Genomic DNA, 19,859 nt, shown 5'->3' on the forward strand with positions numbered 1-19,859 from the left:
TGTGTGCGCCCCCATATCACTAGTTAACGTTTACGATTCATGTGTGGTTTTTTATCATAGACGAAACGGAAACCTTGTTTAAAAAACTAAAAACAGAAGTTTTTTTTTTGTGCTTTTACTTGGACTAGGAGGAGAACACCGCGCGATGCGCGGTGTAATTTTCAAGGTTGCCCAGCAATGCCCAATGATTCAAATTCAAATACTATTAAGTATAAAAAGTTACAAAAAGATATACCAAAAACTTTGTCATTCTATTTTTGTAGTTTTATTAAGTAATGAATATGAATAATCTGTTAAGGAAATGCAAGACAATACAATGAGTAGACTACTAAGATCATTAGGATGCTCCTTACTTTTGCATAGAATGAAAATAGAAATAAAAAAAGACACATGTAATGGTGGAGAAGGGGAAAAAATATAGCTTGAAGAAATACACAAAGCGAGTTGTTAGTTCCTAAAAAAGGCATTTAATAGATATAAATTTGTTTTTTGTTGATAAAAACCACAAATCAAGTTGTCAATTCCTAGAAAAGGATGTTTAACAGCAATAAGTTCTTTTACAATATATTCAAACGAATAATAAAATGTATATACATGCAGTATAAAGAGAATCTACTTAGTGAGACTAAACCTATACCGGTGCCAATTGAACAAATTGACAAAGAAAAGAAAAAAGTATTTCTAATTGGCCACAAGCAAAATGATTCTAGAGTTTCAATGACTAATAGCATCAGAGAGCTCCAGTTTCATTCAGATTCTCCTTTCGTTCCCGTAAAAGGCCGAAAGCAAACACCTATCCAGCAGTGAACGATGGGTTTAGAAAAACTCTCTATAGTCGAAACTTCAAGTTAAAAGCTACAGACAAGAAGCAATGTCATAAACCAGATTACCAAACATGTGAACAAAAAAATCCTAAAGAAAATATCATGGGAATTTGAATTTCTATGGAACACTTAATTCTGATCAGAAACATCAAATTTTGGGAAAAAAAAACAAAGCAATTTATACCAACCTATAATAATAGTGTGAAAGTCAAAATAAGCAAATAAATAAGTAAAAGCACAAGACAGTACCTCAGGAGAAACCAAAAGTAATGAGATCTGACAAAATTTCTTGATGATATTAATGCAAATAACCCATGAGCATCTTCACACTTCAAGTGCACGAGAGGTAATTTAATGTTTCTAAAGAAAAGAAAAGAAATATCTCAAGAACCGAAAAAGCAACAAAGACAATCTTAACCAAAGGCAGCAAGAATAATTAAACCCAGCAGGATAATGCATCATAGTGGAACAGTTCAATCAAATAAAACTTGGATCTTCAGACATATTCAAAGTGTAATACATTTGAAATTTTTCTACCTAAAGCAATAGTAGAAATCCAATTTTACTTTCAAGCTCTTACCATCTATAATGAGTCTATCAAAATCCAATTTTTCAATCATTCTAATAACAAATTCTACAATCATAAATGCAACTCACACAAAAATTTTTAAAAAAAAAAATCGCCTAGGACTATGTAATTTTATTATTTCTTCTTTTTTTTTTTTGCTTCAGAATCAATAATAGAAAGTCAGAAATAAAAAAAAGGCAAACAAGAAAGAAACTCAGAAAACTGCTCAAGTTACAAAGAAAAAGTAACAGAAAAAACTTACAGCATTGAATCAAACCAAAGATGTGTTCTTTCCCTTCATCTGCTTCACCTCATTTTCATTTCAAAAATTCAGATAAAAATGTATTTTGAACTAAAATAAAACCTTACAAAAACTGCTTAAATTAAAATAAAAAAGAAACTTATAGACCTGATTAGGCTGAAGATCCATATTTTTCTCTTCTTCTGCTTATGCTTCTTCTCATCTTCTCCTTCTAATCAGGGGAAAAATTAAACAAAAAAAATACTTACAGAACCAGCCTAAATTTCACAAAAAAAAGTGAAAACAAAAGCATACATGTTCTGATGAAAATCCATTTTTCCTCTTCCTGCTTCTTTTCATGGCTTCTTTTTTTTTTTTTGTCCCATTTCTCCTGTTGTTTAAAATGGGAACCTGAACATAATCAAAGCAAGGCCATTAGAAATTTGTTGCAATTGTGAGAAGCTAATACAAAGAAAAATCAAAGATTCCTTAATCATGCCTTCAAACCAAATTGTTCCATTTTCACCAAAATTATGCACGAATCTAGTTTCTTGTTTTCATGAAGCTCTATTTGTACTCTCAAAAGATTCCATTTAACCATTTAATGGTGAGATGAGGAATAAATCCCGTAAAGTAAATTTCACAAATTTAAATATGTAAACAAATCGTTATAATTTACAAAATAAGCAATCTTGGCAATGGTGATTCGATGCACACCACAAATGTCCACTACCTAAGGCATGACAATGTGTTGTCAGACGTATCCATATGCTATCTTACCCAAACAATATAGACAGTCTAAATGAGCAAGAAATATAGAGTAAACCTCTTGAATGCTCTTGGATGGCAATAATTCTTAAAAGTTTTCTTACAATAACAGCATAATGGTCAACAACAAATTCAGTAAGTATTAAGTTTCACGTAGTCGTATACCTCCCCTAATGCTTAAAAGTAAGAATTAACCACCATTTTTTCTTTCTTCCCTCTCTTGACAAAAATTTGAGCAGAAAACCATTGAGCAAATCAATACAGATATGAAGAGTAAAGCCTACAAAAAATTGCCCACTTAAACATTTTTTTCCTCAGTAAAATTTGAATAATTCTTCACGTTTCTTGCTCTAATAAAAGATAATTAAATAAAATAAGAGACCTAAAAAAACCTTCTGTAGCAAACAAAGTAGTATTTATGATTCCAATACAATGAATTAATGGTATGCAAATAGTGAAGGACTGAAAGGCTGAAATTAAGAATAAACCAACTAATAATGACCATGCTCAACACAAAAGCAAGATAAAAAAAAAGTAAGAAAGGACTGCATTTTTAACTTACAAAGTTTGTTATTCCATGAACTGGTTTCAGAGTGACTGCATCTTCAATCATTTGCACCTTTAACATTAACAAAGTAAATTAATAACATAAAAGAATAAAAAAATTAATAACATAACCGAAAGTAAAATAAAAAGAAGATGCCTGTAGAAAATAGGATCTAAATGCAAAGTAATCCTAACATCTTTTTGTTATTTTAGCTGCAAAAAATTCTCTTTACCTTTTCAAGGAATATAAAGAATCTGGAAAGACCAATATATTACCACACCAAACTTTTAATTGTCATAAACATTGAAATCATTTTCACGAAAGGTAAAGTCTAAATAAGCAAAAAACATGTAGTAAACCACTTAAATGGCAGTAAATGGTAAGAAATTTCACTGCAATAACAGGCTAATACTCAATCTGCCATATTTACTCTATATTCACTTTATATTCTCAAAATGTTATCCCCATGAACTCAAACCAATAATCTAGGAACAAAATAAACAAAAATTTAACCAAAAAATGGTATTCTTGTAAAACTAAAATAAAAGGCACTCGTGTAAAAGAAGAAGGGCAGGCAAAATGCATGCATATACAAATATATAGGGAACATGTACTTAAAACGACTATCTTAACTAATGGCTCCTTGATCAGTTTCAATGCTTTTATCAGCAACTAAGAAAACGCAATGTTTGTTGAAAAAAAAACTAAGAAAACACAAAAGTATTTTTTTTCTTTTGTGTTAAAGAATCCATATATACTCTTCGGAAAATTAGAACCAAAACTTCACAAGGGCAAAAAAATAAGAAGAATAGTTTTCTCAAAAATAAAGACAAAAAAATAACTAAAGTTGTTAACAGTCATTGACATGAAATTTGATCTCTGCAAATGGAGACTTTGGGTTGGTTACCATATGGATAGTCTTTTGTGAGTCAATAATTGAACGTACTCCTGCACATAACAAACCCAAAAAAAAAAAAAGCCATCAGATGAGCTGTGAAAACTCCATTTTCCAGAGTTTCAGGACAACCTATTCCTTCAGTTTCTCTACCAAGTAATTTTTCCATCTATAATAAATATCATACAAGTTTGTATAACGGGCTCTAGAGACCCAAAAGAAAGAAACAAGTAACATAGAAACTACTTAAAAAAGAGTACAAATGTTAAAAAAGAAAAAATAAAATAGAGAAAACCTGAGATGAAGAAGGACGAAACCGAAGGAAGCAAAATTGCCCGCAATGTTTCTCAGTGATGATCTTCTCTTGGCTACATTTGTCTTGTGAGAAAGCATGGATAAAGAAATAAGGAACAATATAGGCAAAATTTAGATATTAACCAGGTGAAAATTTTTGGGGAATAAAACCAATAAATATAGAAAGGAAATAAAGATTAAGAGGCAACAACGAACCAGATAGTTTGGAGATAGATTCTCCAAATTTCCTTGCTTCCGGAGCTAAAGAGGATCAAGCAGAGAGAGAAGATCTGGAGCAACCTTATTATCCTACAAAGAAAAAAAAAACCACAACAAGCCACAATATTAGACAACTAAACCGGAGAACAAAAAGGAAATAAGGCTAGAGAAGTTTAGGCAGGGGAGGAAAGAACAAACCCTTTAAGCAATGAGAATAATCTTCTTGGAGTATTTATATGAAAAACCGTAGGCAAGACACATTGCAAAAGATTTTCCATATTTGAAACTGCAATACCACAATAAATATAAAGTTAGACAAGAAAACCCTCAAAAAAAATCTTTTAAAGATTACCGTATAACCACACCAAGCAATAAACAACCTGAAGAAACCAACTACGTGTAGTTCTCTTTGTGAACTCCTCTATTTCTTTACCAGTAATAATGCACACAAAAGAAACCACAGAAACCAAAAAAGAAAATAATCACCAAATGATACCTAATAGTCATAAAATTTTAAAAATGAAAAAGAAAAATTCACAGCCAAGAAATATCTACAAAATAATAGGAAGCTAACCTTAAAAGTCACTCGATTACCATGCAAATGCTTAATTTCTTTTCGTTTCCCCTCCAGAATGATTTGACGTAATTTTTTTTGAGTTGATCTTGGCAGTCAAAGTGAAAGCATTGGGAGAGAATTAATTGCAAAAGGAAAAATTAGGGAAAGCAGAATCCACCAATAATATTTATTGACGAAGAAGAACTTACAAGAGAATCTAGCAGATCTGGAAACTACCCGGAAAAGATTGCGAAAATAAGAAGTGGGTGTTAATTTGTAATTGATCGGTTCCGGAGAGAGGGATGGAAGATCACACAATAAAGTACAAAAAAAAAAGGATAAAATTGAGGAAACTTATTCACTCAGTATAACTATTTGTCAAAAGACGAGAGAAGAAAAGGCGGGAATAGATTGATTGCAGTGATTACCTTGAGCGCCGTAAATTGAAGTGGTCATGATCCCATCAGAAAAGCATTCAGAAGACACACACACATGGAGAGGCAAAGAAATGGACCGGTATTTGGAAACAAATTTAATCAAAACACCTCGGACAACAACAAGAATTCCACCTTTTCTATCGAAAGCACGCGACTCCCACGTGACTGACGACCACCCTCCGGCCAATAAAACCCAGCCACGTCAGCACAAAACTATCGCACTTAACAATCCCATTCGCTCTTTTACTATATAGGTAGAAAAGTTGGTGTGCTGATGTGCCACCCAATTCAGATGGACCGAGCCCAACATTTACCTGCCTGAACTTCAGAAGTAAAGCAACCCCTATAGTAAGTATTGGGCCTGTAAACCAACTCACACGTACGAAACAACATTACGTTGCACTGCGCACCAAATATCTATTTTGTCTCTATTTCTAAAAATGCTAGAGCAATGATAAATTATGTTCTTAGGGACATGAGGGTATGTCTTAATTTAGAAATGGTAGTGGCAGTAATGAGTTGCATAGGCAAGAATTAGTAAGTAATAAATTTTGAAATGAGTTAGAGTTGTTGAACTTTGTTTGTTTTAGTGAGTATGATACGTACAAAAAATCAAAGATTAAAACCTTATTTTTTTTATCTTGTTCTTTGAAGAAGAATATTTTAGGATATTTGTGAAAAATTATAAGTTATTAGGTCTATATTGTTACATAAACCTTAAAAGTAAGGGACGTTAGTATTATTTTTGAAACTCGAGAGGAGATCTCTGTAATTGGTGGAAACCTCAAGGGAGGTTTCTGAAATTATCCCTATTTTGTTTTAGGTTCAACTGGTCTAAGATTTGTGCTTATTGTGTTTAAATTTAATTGTTTAGTCTTTATCCTCTTCACATTTTCGAAAATACTTTGGATGGTAACTTTTCAAGAGTTTTTAGGAAAAAAATTACTGTAACATTTTTTTGAAGTGTGATTTATGTAAACTAAAAAAATAATTATGTAAAAAAAATGTTTACAAAAAATGTAAATTTTTTTTTTGCCAAGAAACGGCAGTTCAATCGAGGCCAAATAACAAGAAGGGTTGAATCTAAGAAGGCAAAAAAAAAAAGAGTTGAATTTCTTTGGCCCTCGCCTACTTCCCAAAAAAATTTTGGAAGACCTTTAGCAAAGATTCTCAACGAAGACTGTTCAAGAATGATGAAAGATGAATATTGTTTTTTTTTCTTGAGTAGTATGCTATGATTTTGAAAGGGGAAAAAAATGTTGATGGTAAAAACTAGATGTTGTCAATGTGGAGTTGTCAAGGAAGGTTAAAAAGAGAACTTCGAACCTCTAACTTTGGTGACTTCTCGCCATCCCAAGTCCTAGGTAATGGAAGGTTTTCTTAAAAAAATATTATATTTCTTGTTGGTTTGAGAACCTCTACCGTTACTAGCGGTAAAAATGCAAATTTTCTTTGGGATAATATCAGAAACCTCCCCTGAGGTTTCTTGAAATGTCACTAAGCTCCCCCTACATTTTGAAAATCTCTTTTACCACCCTTTGAATTGACATTTTCTTAACAATGTTAGCCCCTCTAAGCAAAAGTAACAATAGAATATGCATTTTGGAGAGGGGAGGGTATTTTATATCTATTTATACCCTTAGTTTGACTGAATCCTGTGACATAAAAAAGTTGCAGTAGGTGAAAAATGTGAATTGGAGATAATTTTTCTGGCATGAGCATTGTTGCATGACCGTTGGACATTCAATGGCTACTTTGAGTGCTTCAGCGGTATTAAAAGGTGAGGGAACCGCATGAAATAGCTGCAAAACTTAAAGAGGTAATTGGGCAAAGAAATGGCTAGTTCATCCTTTGAAGGGCAGTCATACAAATCACCTTCATCATTAAGCATGAAGAACTGATATTATAAATGCAACCGCAAGGCTATATTACGAATCTCAGATAGTGAAAGAAATCCGGATAAGCTATATTTTAGTTGTTCAAAGTGCAACTACTTCCAGTGGCATGAAGAAATGAAGATGAAGAGTTGCAAAGCCAAAGAAATGAAGGTGAAGAAGTGCAGCGTACAAGAAATGAAGCTGATTCTGCAGTGCTTCCATCAAGGAAAGCAAATCAAGAATGTAACTTTGTGCCTCAACAAAATGCATGCATCACCTTTTTGTTCATCATCAATCTTGTACTCTTAGCAATTTATCTTTTCATTCAAATCGTTAAAGCAATCACACTTTCTTGTTCCAGTAATAGTAGATGTGTTCCAAGCTGTTTGGAGCCTTACTGGTCATACATGAAAGAACCAGAAGGCATGTGTAAGTTGGACATGATGTTAAGCTATGTGAAAAAGAGTTGAAGCTGTATTTTACTTCATACGTATGTCCCCCAAATTTGTTGCATTAATATTATACCAAAAGTCATACTTGACAAAAAATGCATTAAGCACACAGGTGAAGTTCCTTAAGTACAACAATACTTTACTGCTAAGTTCATTGGAAAACAACAGTTCATATTCCATATATAATCCTAAGGAATCCGAGTCATAGAGTTAAAAAAAAGCATAGCATGACATCTTTGAAGTTAGCAATTCCATACATAAAAGGTAATAAGTCATATGTTCCAAGATCTGTAGATAGCAGCAGAGCATACTTGGCAAGAGTAAATTGCAATTCCCTAGCAAGTATCAAAATATATGTCTTTTAGTCGTTCACTGGGACTGGGAATGCAATTAAGCACTTGGCATATGTTACATATACAACTAATCAAAAGTATGTAGCAATCAACAAGAATCTCAGAAAACATCATCTAAAAACATCATTCTAGATGATGAGGATTGCTACATATACAACTGTACCAGATCAGTCTCTCAAAGCAAAACTCATAATACTAGTACTAATTAGAACCACATACTGATGTTGCTATTGTCAATGTGAGATCCCGTAGTTGCAGAAGTGGATATTGCAGTTGCAGAAGTGGATATTGAAGATGCAGTGACTGTTGGAAATCTTGCAGATGGAGTGACTGCTGGAGTTTGATGTGGACCAACAGCAATGGAAGGTCTGGCTCTCTTATTGTTGTTAGCAACAATAGTTCCAACCCTTGCATTTGGCCCTCCTCTCTGAAGCCATGCAACAAATTCTATTAAACTAATGGCCTTGACAGTTAGAATAGTTAGCAATAGGTGATGAAACTAATTTCTGATTAACTATACCTTTCTGGTATTAGTACTAGTGCAGGTAGAATGATTAAGTTGAACATTAACTCCAGCAGTTTGATTTTGAGTGCTTCCATTACTACCTTGACTTGATACAATGACTGGGACATTTCCTTGTGTATGTTCCTGACAAATCATGACCAAAAGCTAAGCTCATTTGCAGGGAATTAATACACATAAAGATACTGTAATTTAGCATTGCTACAATTATCCATAGAACAAATCCTGCTAATCCAGTATTGGCAATGCTTCTTTCTGATCTTCGTCTTCGACTTGCTATTTGATTTGTAGAAGCACTGCTACCTCTTTTTTTTTTTATCAACAAGAGTTCCTTGACAAGTTCTCCTATTATGTCAAAATGCACCACACTTAGAACACTTGAAACTGATTGATCTCTTCTGTTGTGATGCAGGAGCTTCTTCACCAGGTGCTCTTTTTCTATTTCTTCTTGGTCTGCTAGCTCTTCTTCTAAGTGGTGGTGGCAAAACTACTGCTGGTGTCACATCTTTCATATGAGGCCACCTATTCATATGTGAAATTGGGTTGATCATGAATGCATATGTTTTCAAATATTGATCATTAGAAAAGGCTGCATCACAATAGCTTTCCAGTTTCTCCCTTCTATAAATAGCTCCTAGTGCAGCATGCTTGTAAGGAATACCAGCCAACTGGAAAGCCCTGTATTCACATGTCTTCTCAGTCAATTTTACTATATAGGATTTATTGACATCTGCTACTTCAAATGTGTTCTCACTTGCCATTGTCAGTGAACACCTTCTTGATTCAGCTACAATATCCTTCAACTTACCAATAACATGTAGAGTAACACTAGATGTCCATGTGCAGCCTTCTTGATACCTCTTATGTAGTTTCTTCATGAATTTTTGCCTCAGTCCATCAGCCAGAGCAAGTATATTCTTTTCTCTTAGTTTTCCAACCCATACATTAAAAGATTCTGTAAAATTATTGGTGATATGATTACACTTAATTTCAATAGAGAATGCATGCCTTGCCCAATTACACTTAGGAATGTTTGCTAAGTATTTTCAAGCATCTATGTTAATATTCTTTATTCTTTTCATAGTTTCATTGTGTCCTATCAGATCATAGCTTTTAGTTGCTTGCCAAAAAAATCTCCTTAGAAGCAATTCTGAAAATTTTATTTTGAAGTTGCAGTAGATGTGTCAACAACAATATCGTGCAGCAGTTTCAGGCACTTGTTCCTCATAAGTAAGGTTGAGTCCCTATACAAAAGTTTTAGAAACAAATTCCTTCAAATACTTGATTTAGCCACTATAACAACAATGGAAGAAATCTGAAACATGAAACATACAACCAGGTAACATACCTTCTGTCTATCACTCATGAAGGTGAGTGGAATATTGGTTGAAAATGGTTCAAAGAATTCTTGAAAATAGTAAAAAAATCAACTCTAAGCTTCCTTATTTTCATACTCTACAACAGCAAAAGCTAATGAAAACAAACTGTTATTTCCATCAAGAGCAACAACAGTCAACAGAATGCCCCCAAATGCACCTTTCAAATGGCAGCCATCTAAGCCAATAAATGGCCTGCAACTTGCCAGGAAATCATTTCTTTGTGTCTTGAAAGATATGAACAATCTCAGAAATTTAATCTATAAGAAGGTTTGGCCTATCATAGTGAATTTTCATGATGCTTCCTAGGTTATGCATCCTCAAAAGTTCAGCTTATTTTGGTAACTTTTCATAGGCCCCACTGTGTGATCTTTCTATCTGTTCCAAAACTTTCTTTTTTGCTCTGTAAATTTGCATTCTACTTGGCAAGACTCCATGCTTCTGCATTTCAGTCTTTACTGCCTTGCTTGTCATCTCTGGGTGATCTCTCGTAATAGAAATTAACTTCTTTGCAATCCAATCTGATGTTGCTTCTGAATTTTTCCTATTCATGACACACGTATGCTCAGGTGTATTTGTCTTAACCATAAATGTTGTTGTATCAGCAACTAGGGATGCATAAATCCTCCAATTACAACCCTCAGCACCATACTTGGTAGTGCACCTGCTCTTTTCATTTTTTAATCTCACCAAACGAAAATCCTTTATGAATAGCATAGTCCTTCAACACTGCTTTAAATGCATCCACATTGGTAAATAGCATTCCTTTCTCAAATTCAATATCCTCTCCTGGATTGTAAGTCCACATTTTTTACTGCATGATTGCTCTCATAGGATCTGATTCTTGGTCAGATTCTGAATCAGGCACAACTTGTGCATCCTCAATCTTCTCATAATCAGACAAGTCATTCTCCTCCTTCTCACTGGAAGAAATTAAGGCTCTATCTTCAGCTATGACATCTTCCAAGTCACTATCTATGTCATTCTTCCAAGAGTCATCAGAACTAGAAGCATAACTCTCATCGTCATCCTCACTGTCAACTATAGGAATAAGAGCTTTTTTCGATTCCTATGTCTTTCTACCATATTCTCCTATGTAGTAGGAATAATATCCAAGTGCAGTAAGTACAAGTTTATAACAAGATCTTTTTCATGAACTTTGAACATATCAAGGACTGATTTGTTACTACTGATGTCCATAAAGCCTGTTGTCTTAGGAATCGTACATTTCATATGCACAAGCATGTTCAAATGTTGAGGCAAATAATTCATTGCCTTATCAGTAACATCACCGAGAAGGTCAATATATTGGTAGTTTTTGGATCGACATTAGGAATTCTGACAGTGTTTCCCATGTAATGGACTATAATATCATGTGCAATAATTTTTTCCATCCTACATATCAGTGTGTTCACAAGAAAAGTTTCAATCAGTTGCTATAAGGATCACATATTCTCACAAGTGATATAGTATAACACATGCATGCTTATTCAAAGTCAAACTCAGGTTGCAAAACAGAACCTTCATAGCAGCTTTCATGAACATTCAACTACACCAGCTTTTCATTTCTATTATCACTTTTGTCTACAAACCAACTGTATACACTACACTTAGAGCTTGTCATATGTATTGCAGCTTTAAGCTACAAAGTTAAGCTGTTATTATGTATTACAATTTAAAAAAACTCAATAGTCATCAATTTTTTTGAATCCATAAAATAAAGGTCAAGCATAGTTCATCAAATCAGGCATTCTTTACAGCATCCAACATCAACAATACTTAATATAAGAATCACATACAAAGGCTCTGGTTGGATCTTAAACTCGGTCATCAAGTCCAATAAAACACAAAAATACAAGGAAAACATAAATATTATAGGCAAATCATGAAGAACAGTTCATGACACCTACATTTTCTCCTGTTACATGTTGATCATATCAACTAGCAATGGAAGATTTTTACCGGTTGTGCAGCTTAGTTTTGGCAAAATCACTTTCACTCCAACCTAGTGCATGCAATTCATTGAAGTGCCATATTTCTCCTCTTCTACAATATCCAGAGAGAGATTTCTAGAATAATAGCTTCAACTCGTTCTCCAAGCTACAAGTAACAATCACAGTTATAAGTAGTATTTAATTCCTCTTCAGTTCTCGGGTATTTAGACGTCTTATCAGAACAAAATGGCGCCATGCAATATGTACGGAACTCAGCATCTAGGTGGCAATTGTTTTCCAGACTTTATACAGTTGCATGCTTGTTTTTTTTGTCATTTTTTTCCTTTTATCAGCTGAATAAGGTAACAACCGAGCAAAGGGTATTATTAGCAGTTGATGAATTTTCATAGTGACTTCTGACCCCATTATCACTTGAGGGGTGGTAAGAAAGATTTTCAAAATGTGGGAGGAGCTTAGTGATATTTCAAGAAACATCAGGGGAGGTTTCTGATAAACTTTGGGTAAAAAGTCCCAGTGGCCCTCAAACTATTAGCCGGATGAACTTTTGGTCCTCAAACAATTAAAAATAAATTTTTGGCTCTCGATCTATCCAAAATACAAAATGTTAAATCTTCTGTCAAAATCAGCAGTTAATACTGACGAAATCTACGACCATGTGAAACGCACACCGAAATACGAAGGGCATTTTTGTTCACAATGAATTGTGTTCCACTCAGTAAAATGGAGCGAAAAATAATTTTGACCAAACGGTTTACTTTCACCAGTATCTCTCCCTCTATCTGCCATTATCGGCTACTACTGCAACTTCCCGACTACTAGCACCGTGGAAATGATGAATGTAAAAATGGCTGCATTGAGAGTGAAGCCAAACAAAGCCCACATGCAAGAAGCACTGCAGAGCATAGCCACCAATCCAAAGCCTTAAAGAGGTGGTGGGTCTCTCTCGATGACGGTAGTCAAAAGCACAAAGGCAGCCACCAACACAAACCCCAAGTTCCATATCAAATCAAGAATCACGAAGGGCCTTGAGAATGGACTTTCTTGGCCTACTAGGAGTGATGGGCCATGGCCACGGTCATCCTCATGCTCCTCCCTCTCCTCATCATCATCATCGTAATCATTGAAGAAAATCCTGTGGTGGTTCAAGGTGGCGGAGGTCAGTCTGGAGAATGTGGTGGCTAGATTGGTGGGGGCCCTTGTGTTATTGTTGGAGCTGCTGCTGTGGCCATTTTGAAGAAGAAGCAAGCCTTGCTGTTGGTTCTCCAGGTCCATTTATAGGGATGATAAAATTCCGGTGGCTGCAATCTACTCTTTTGCCCAATGAGAGAGAGCTAGTGCGGTCGATGGCGGTAGTGAGTTTTGTTTTGTTTTGAGAGATACGGTTATCCGTTCACCAGTATCCGTTCAGAAGCCCAGGTATCCGTTCACCAGCTGCACATCTCCTCGTCAATCCACTACCAAAATCTGCAGCCACTATCCGTGCACACCGCAAATCTCTGCCCAGGATTTCTTGACGTCTACGAAGTTATGACCCTCGACATTTTCTCACACCTATACAATAGGAAAGACGGATTGCTGGTTTCTCGCATGCTTCCAGTTCAGCAACTTCTTTGGCTGCAATGGAGTTTTTCTTTGTTCAAGTTCGGGAAAGAGTCCCATTTTATTGAGTGAAACACAGCTCATTGTGAATAAAAATGCCCTTCGTATTTCAGCGTGCATCTCACGTGATCGTAGATTCCTTCGGTATTAACTGCTGATTTTGACAGAAAGTCTAATATTTCATACTTTGGATAGATCGGAGGCCAAAAGTTTTCTTTTAATTGTTTGGGAGTCAAAAGTTCATTTGATTAATAATTTGAGGGTCACTGGGACTTTTTTGCCCATAAACTTTTGCCATTAAACTTTTAGCTAAGAGTTGGTGAATTTTTGTACACGTAGACGTAGGTGTATTTAAAAATCGTGTAGTTTTCCACCAAAGCCACGTGCACGCCAGCTCAGAGGTTACTTACGTTAGCACAAGCGCGTAAGCTCTTTGTACTTGCTACTTAAAACCGGACTTCTGAGTTCTGACGGCAACTAATGTTAGATTTTCCTGTACACGGGAGTCAAAAGATAGGATGGTCTTCCGTCTAAAACTGCATCGCCTTCTTCTATCTCCTTCCAGTTATCCAATCTCACTCGCCTTCCACCCAGCACCTCTTTGTCAGCTTGGTTAAGAGCGAAACCGATTGCTCAAAAAAGAAAGAAAAAGGCCAAACACTCCCTTATGGATTCTGGATTTTTTTATTCGGATACGTTGAGTCCAGGGTTTGTAGGCTTGGACTTGTCCATGGAGAAACCGATATCCACCGCGTCGATTGCAGATCCGGATAGGTTGAATCTATGGTTTGGGACATGGATTTGTCCCTTCCATTGGCTAATTGGTTTGTTTGTTAATCATGACATGGATTGCAGATCCGAATATGTTCAATCTATGGATTGCAGGCCTGGATTTCTATGAGGTTAGGCTGGTTATTTGTTAATTATGATACAAAAACTGCTTAGCAAAATGTTTAGTCGGTGTTTACTGCATAGCTCGTAGTTCCCATGGATGTCACGTCAGATCTGGTATATCTTGTCACGTTTTTGGAAGAAATTTTGCTTATATAGCAAGAATTTATCACGATGATGTAGTTTTTGTTGATAATCATATGACCTTTTGATCTGGGTTTTTATCTTACTCCCCTCAGCCAGTGCAAAATCATTTTTGGTCGAAAGCAATGTTTGGAGAATATAATGCGAGTTTTTTTTCTACATGTTGACGGGAAAAAATTGTCTTCCAAAAACTTCTTTCACCTGGTTTGGATCTACTTTAATTACGTAAAAAAAAATACGTACTCTTTATAATTTTGGTTTCGTTTTTTTATTTTTTTGGTGTAATGGAGGCCAACAGGCCATTTACAAAGTGATTAAACGTGGGGATGCAACTCCCCGTATATCATCATTTAAACGCTTCTTACCAACATCAGGTGGCCTATCCAGTACTGTTAGTCCGAGTTCCTGTTGGTGGTTTTTTTTTTTTTGAGGTCTTTGTAATTAATTGGAATGAAATTCGGGAGGGCTATTGTGGGCTGTGAACTAGACAGACCATGGATCTGATGTATGATTAAACGGATTAAAGTGATGATGCCTTCCTCGTAACTTGTGAGAGTTACCATTGCAATGGGCCTGTAGTTATGGGCCTAGTATTTTTCCTTTTTGGGAAGAAGGTTATGTGGTAAATTTTGCCTCTTGAATCAGAATTTATATATTAGTGTTAAATTTTGCCTCTAGGATTAGGATTTATATTTCATTTTGCTTCGGCATTCCCTAATAGTTTTTCTCAAGGAAAAAAAAAGTTTTCTTTTCTTTACTGAAAAAAAAAAAAACAAATGTTTTGATACATGTTCACCGAAGAAATTCCCAAAGTTATATTTCTACCGGTTTTGGGTCGTTGACATGATAAAGTGGACTGGGCAGGTTGGTTTTAGCGAGTTGCAATTTCCCTGGGTTGCTTACCTCAGATCACCTGAAATTAACCCTAACATGACTGGATATAAATTGCTCAAACCATCTCAAACGTAAACCCTATCTTCTCTCTGGGTGGCGAAGGTATCCTTCATCTCCTCAGATTTCATTTCTCTGCTAATTTATTATTCTCTCTCTTTTTTTTCCCTTATTCAGATATTGTGATGATACATGTGTATGTGTACTTCAGAGAACGAGGAGAAGGAAAATGCAGTAAAGCTCTGGTGGCCATCAGCTGATTTGCTTGGTACTGCATTCTTCGAAACCAGTCAGTTACAGGAATTTTGCTTTGCATCTGCGCTTTATTTTCTCTGTTTACTCTGGGCTTCCCATGCTAGATTCTATATCTTTTTGGATCATTCTCTACTGGAAATTGGCCCAGTTGGAGGGCTGAAAAATGAAAATTGCATGTCTTAAGCTTCAAGTGGGAAGAGTAAGTAGACAAGAGATTGTGATTTAGATACTTAAGCTGCTGAACTGCTGAAATTACTGAATAAGTTTTAAGTTACTAAGTCTTAAATCTGGAAAATGGGGGTTGGTGAATAGAACAGAAAATTTCCTTCCCTTTCCTCGGTGGGGAAACAAGTAATGTCAGCTGGTTAATGAGGGATTAATTTGTGAATTTTGGGATGGACCACATTACATGGAAGGAGGCAGCAATGGTTGAGTATGATCCAGCGTGCTTGTTATGGCATTGTTGCCGATCAAGTTCTTTGTTTTTTTATTGTTGATATGTCACGTGGTAGAAACGACTCAAAATTTAGCAGGGAGTGGGATTTATGGTGTGATTAATGTTGCTTCATATCTGCCATTCTCGTATATCTTAGCTGTGATCTTACAGTGTGTGAGAATGATGCATAAAACGTCTCTGTGCTTTGTTTCAACTTTGGCTGTTGCTACTGTTATTGCTAGTTTATAATTCTTTGGGGTTTCTGCAGTGATTCTTCATGCAGATCTCTTGAGTATTGATTGTGGGGTTTGGAATAATTTTATGATTTCATTTTTTTGGTTCGCTGTGGAATATGCCGTCAACATTGTGCTTGATTTGTTTATGCTTTTAGTTTAGTTCAGTGAATCTTTAGCCGTTGTTTGAAGTTTTCTGGTTGCATGAATATGTTGTTGACTATAATCATGTAGCTTTCAAATATTGTTGATCATATTCAGTTTCGTTTTGCTTTCTTTGCTATTTCTATAGAAAACCAGATTCCATGTGATGATTTTGCTACCTTTGTATCTATAGTTTGGACTTTTGGTTTGTGATTTATGTTCATATGTTCTTTTTTGTGGTATATATCATTGAACTTCATGGGGATATGGTGAATGCCAATAATTTGTTAGATTTCTTTACCTAAACAAATGAATGCAAACTTGTAGTGTGCAAGTATGACTGATTTAATATGTGCAATTAAATTTGAATCTTTACTTTTGCTTTGCTGTGTAGTTCAAATTAAAGCTGTAATATGTATGTCATGCCTCATTGAAATTCAGATGGTTGCCATTGTTCAAGGTTTTTATTGAATGTTCCCTGTTGCTTTTGCTGCAGCTCTTTTGTGGCTGGACCGATTTTCTGTTGAAACCACCTGCTCGTCTTCAGCAAACATTTGGTACGTAAATTTTCTAGGACCTCAGCAATTATGCAGACCTGAATTTTGAGCATGTGCGCTTCTCCAGTTCTGTTTGTACCAAGCTTCTCATGACTCTTTAAGAGCTCGTCTAGCCTTGCGAATTTAATGTATTCCTGATAGTAATTCACAAAGACAATTGCAGTAATACTTAACCAGTTTAGTGCTGCTTAGAACCATCCCACGTCCAAACCTAAAAGAAATTTACAATTTTACAATTTTCAACACTACTTATGTATCTCAAACTACACAATCCATCACAGGGTGATTTGAAAAGCCATTTTTGGATTTTCTATATTGAATATAAATTGAATCTTCAAGTCTTTTTGACGCTTAGTGAACCGAATATTTTACTGGTGCTAATAAGCTTGTTTATGCACGATTTATGGATTTCTTGCTCCTTTTAGCAACCTTGAAAGTTGAAATTGTCTGTTCTTTGATTCTATTTATGGATGTTAGCCTGCTATTTCTTCTTTTATCCTGGATTTGGTTGTAATGAGCTTAGGTTAATTTTCATTTATTTCCTTCCCTTTTGCTTTTGGTGCTTGACGAATGATTGTACTTCTTTGTGCCTTACGTTTGGCCTGTGGAGTGAAGTGTTGATGTGCTGTGCTGTTGATTATTAGTGAATCAAACAATTTGCTGGTGCAAATAAGCTTGGTTATGTGTGATTTTTGGATTTCCTGTTATTTTAGTGTCTTTGGAAATTGCCCATTGTGCATCAATCAATGTGGCAATTCCTCGTGCATAATTAAGGGAGCGCTTGAAAGCCATTCCTTGATTCTATTATTGGACATTGACCTGCCATTTCTTCTTTTATCCCTTGATGTGGTTGTTTAGTTTAGGTTAATATAATTTATTTCCATCCTTTTTGGTCTTGATACTTGAAGAATGATTTGTCTTCTTTCCTGTGTTAGGCTTGGAGTGAAGTTGCTCTAGATGTTTTTAATCAGTCTTGCCTTTTGGTATCTCTTGGCTTTTGCCTTTTGGTGTGCATATATGTATTTATATGCTTTCAAAAGAACGTGGATTGCCTTTTGCAGTATGAATACATGGGATTCGGTTATAACTGCAGAATTTATGTGAATTTGTTACTTTGCTTTATTATTGTTATTTTATTTATGGGTCCAATTCTTCTTCGAACTCCTCCGCCTTTCTGGGAAATGCCACGTGCTCCTTTGCCTAAGGCCACTGATGTGGTTGGTCTGCTTACAAAAATGAAGCTAGAGATTGTGCAATCGGGAAAGATACCTAAGAATCAGGCATTGCTAGTGTATAACCGTAATTTGAAGACTGAAGAAGAGGCCAGAAAAGAGGATGATGCTAATTTGAAGTTGCTCTAGATGTTTTTAATCAGTCTTGCCTTTTGGTATCTCTTGGCTTTCGCCTTTTGCCTTTTGGTGTGCATATATGTATTTATATGCTTTCAAAAGAACTTGCATATATGTATTTTGCCATTTGCAGTATGAATACATGGGATTCGGTTATAACTGCAGAATTTATGTGAATTTGTTACTTTGCTTTATTATTGTTATTTTATTTATGGGTCCAATTCTTCTTCGAACTCCTCCGCCTTTCTAGGAAATGCCACGTGTTCCTTTGCCTAAGGCCACTGACGTGGTTGGTCTGCTTACAAAAATGAAGCTAGAGATTGTGCAATCGGGAAAGATACCTAAGAATCAGGCATTGCTAGTGTATAACCGTAATTTGAAGACTGAAGAAGAGGCCAGAAAAGAGGATGATGCTAATTTGAAGGATGCTGAAGCTGCCAAATTTGCCGAGGACCCAGTGGAGGAGTTCAAAGCTGCAGCTCGACGGGAAATTAAAAGGGACAAAATGCTTAAACTTTTGGTAGCGGTTGGAATCTTGGAGTCGACCTCAAGTGCTGTTGCTGGGGTTCGGGTAGCTATTCAAAAAGGGCCTGTGGAAGGTCCAGTTGAATTGACCAACAAACTTCTTGGATATTCGAAACGGAATAGGTCATTGGAGCAAAGGAAAAGGGTCAAGCAGATTGTAGCAGTCAGGGAGTACCTCCAGGAACTTGTTAAGAACCAAGCTGCTAAGAAGAGTGGTGGTCCACATGTTGTTCGGGCCAGGGGCGGCGAATAAAGTGAACAGAATGAGAATGAGAGAGAAAAAGAAAAAGGGAGTGGGAATGAGAGAGAGTGAGAGTGAGAATGGTGGTAGCACTAGTGGGAATGGGACCTGGAATGATAGTTTGTTTGGCTCGGATCTCTGGTAAAGGAAAGAGGAACGAGGATGCATCTTTAATATTTCAGATTGTGTTATTTTTGTTAAAGTTCCCTAAAACCTGGCAAGTACTTTAATTCCCCTACGTTGAAATTTCTGTGTTAGCATGCGACTGGCTTGTTCGGACAGCTCATGGTATCCAACTCGTTAATGTCTCTCTATACCCTGCAGTTTGCGTTACTGAAGTTAATATATTTTTATTCACCTCGTTACAAGTCTTAAGTTCATTTTTGTAGTACTTGTTGGTATTTGTCTTTGCCTTTTCGGACAGCTTATGGGTTCCAATCTGTTATAGCATGGAATCTAAACAGACAATTCGAGCATCCATCACATCTGTTGGTTGGACCGGCTGCCTTGTATTGCTACCAGGAAATATTTGGGCTGTGGCCCTAGAAGCTGATTCTTTTATGACTACACTAGCCATTACTGCTTGTAAAAAAGAATGAACTTTCAGCTATGGTGCTCATTAATTAACATTCTCTGATTTCGGGGAACAAGGAAGCGCTGTAAAAAGATCAGCACTATTATCTTGTGAGTTGCAAACCATGCCAAGATT

The 19,859-nt window shown here is 35.8% G+C and overlaps 2 protein-coding genes across 24 annotated transcripts; one reads left to right on the top strand and one right to left on the bottom strand.

Annotated features, from left to right (window-relative positions):
* Window positions 1-537: 537 nt before the first annotated feature.
* LOC113742281 (uncharacterized) lies at window positions 538-5,576 on the bottom strand. Of its 14 annotated transcripts, XM_072045342.1 has the most exons (14): window positions 5,341-5,576; window positions 5,122-5,145; window positions 4,931-5,018; window positions 4,737-4,783; window positions 4,555-4,642; window positions 4,354-4,446; window positions 4,139-4,211; window positions 3,856-3,896; window positions 2,964-3,020; window positions 1,949-2,044; window positions 1,802-1,865; window positions 1,655-1,693; window positions 1,074-1,184; window positions 538-793 (listed from the first exon to the last, which is right to left on the bottom strand). In XM_072045342.1, exons 5-9 carry the CDS (start codon window positions 4,632-4,634, stop codon window positions 3,011-3,013), a joined length of 297 nt encoding a protein of 98 aa, XP_071901443.1. In that variant the 5' UTR covers window positions 4,635-4,642; window positions 4,737-4,783; window positions 4,931-5,018; window positions 5,122-5,145; window positions 5,341-5,576; the 3' UTR covers window positions 538-793; window positions 1,074-1,184; window positions 1,655-1,693; window positions 1,802-1,865; window positions 1,949-2,044; window positions 2,964-3,010. The 14 variants fall into 14 exon arrangements, 13 of the variants coding, with proteins under 13 accessions (XP_071901443.1, XP_071901444.1, XP_071901442.1 ...); XM_072045343.1 differs by lacking the exon at window positions 5,122-5,145; XM_072045341.1 differs by lacking the exon at window positions 4,737-4,783 and having other exon boundaries at window positions 5,122-5,138; window positions 5,341-5,570.
* An 8,365-nt stretch (window positions 5,577-13,941) lies between these two features.
* LOC113741312 (uncharacterized) lies at window positions 13,942-19,511 on the top strand. 10 transcript variants are annotated; one of them, XM_072045349.1, is made up of 5 exons: window positions 13,942-14,386; window positions 15,384-15,515; window positions 15,622-15,699; window positions 16,975-17,035; window positions 18,635-19,511. In XM_072045349.1, exon 5 carries the CDS (start codon window positions 18,638-18,640, stop codon window positions 19,160-19,162), a length of 525 nt encoding a protein of 174 aa, XP_071901450.1. In that variant the 5' UTR covers window positions 13,942-14,386; window positions 15,384-15,515; window positions 15,622-15,699; window positions 16,975-17,035; window positions 18,635-18,637; the 3' UTR covers window positions 19,163-19,511. The 10 variants fall into 10 exon arrangements, with proteins under 10 accessions (XP_071901450.1, XP_071901451.1, XP_071901447.1 ...); XM_072045350.1 differs by having other exon boundaries at window positions 15,622-15,678; XM_072045346.1 differs by having other exon boundaries at window positions 16,975-19,511.
* Window positions 19,512-19,859: the final 348 nt, after the last annotated feature.

This window comes from Coffea arabica, chromosome 4c (genome assembly GCF_036785885.1).
Source record: "Coffea arabica cultivar ET-39 chromosome 4c, Coffea Arabica ET-39 HiFi, whole genome shotgun sequence".
Classification (NCBI taxonomy): domain Eukaryota; kingdom Viridiplantae; phylum Streptophyta; class Magnoliopsida; order Gentianales; family Rubiaceae; genus Coffea; species Coffea arabica.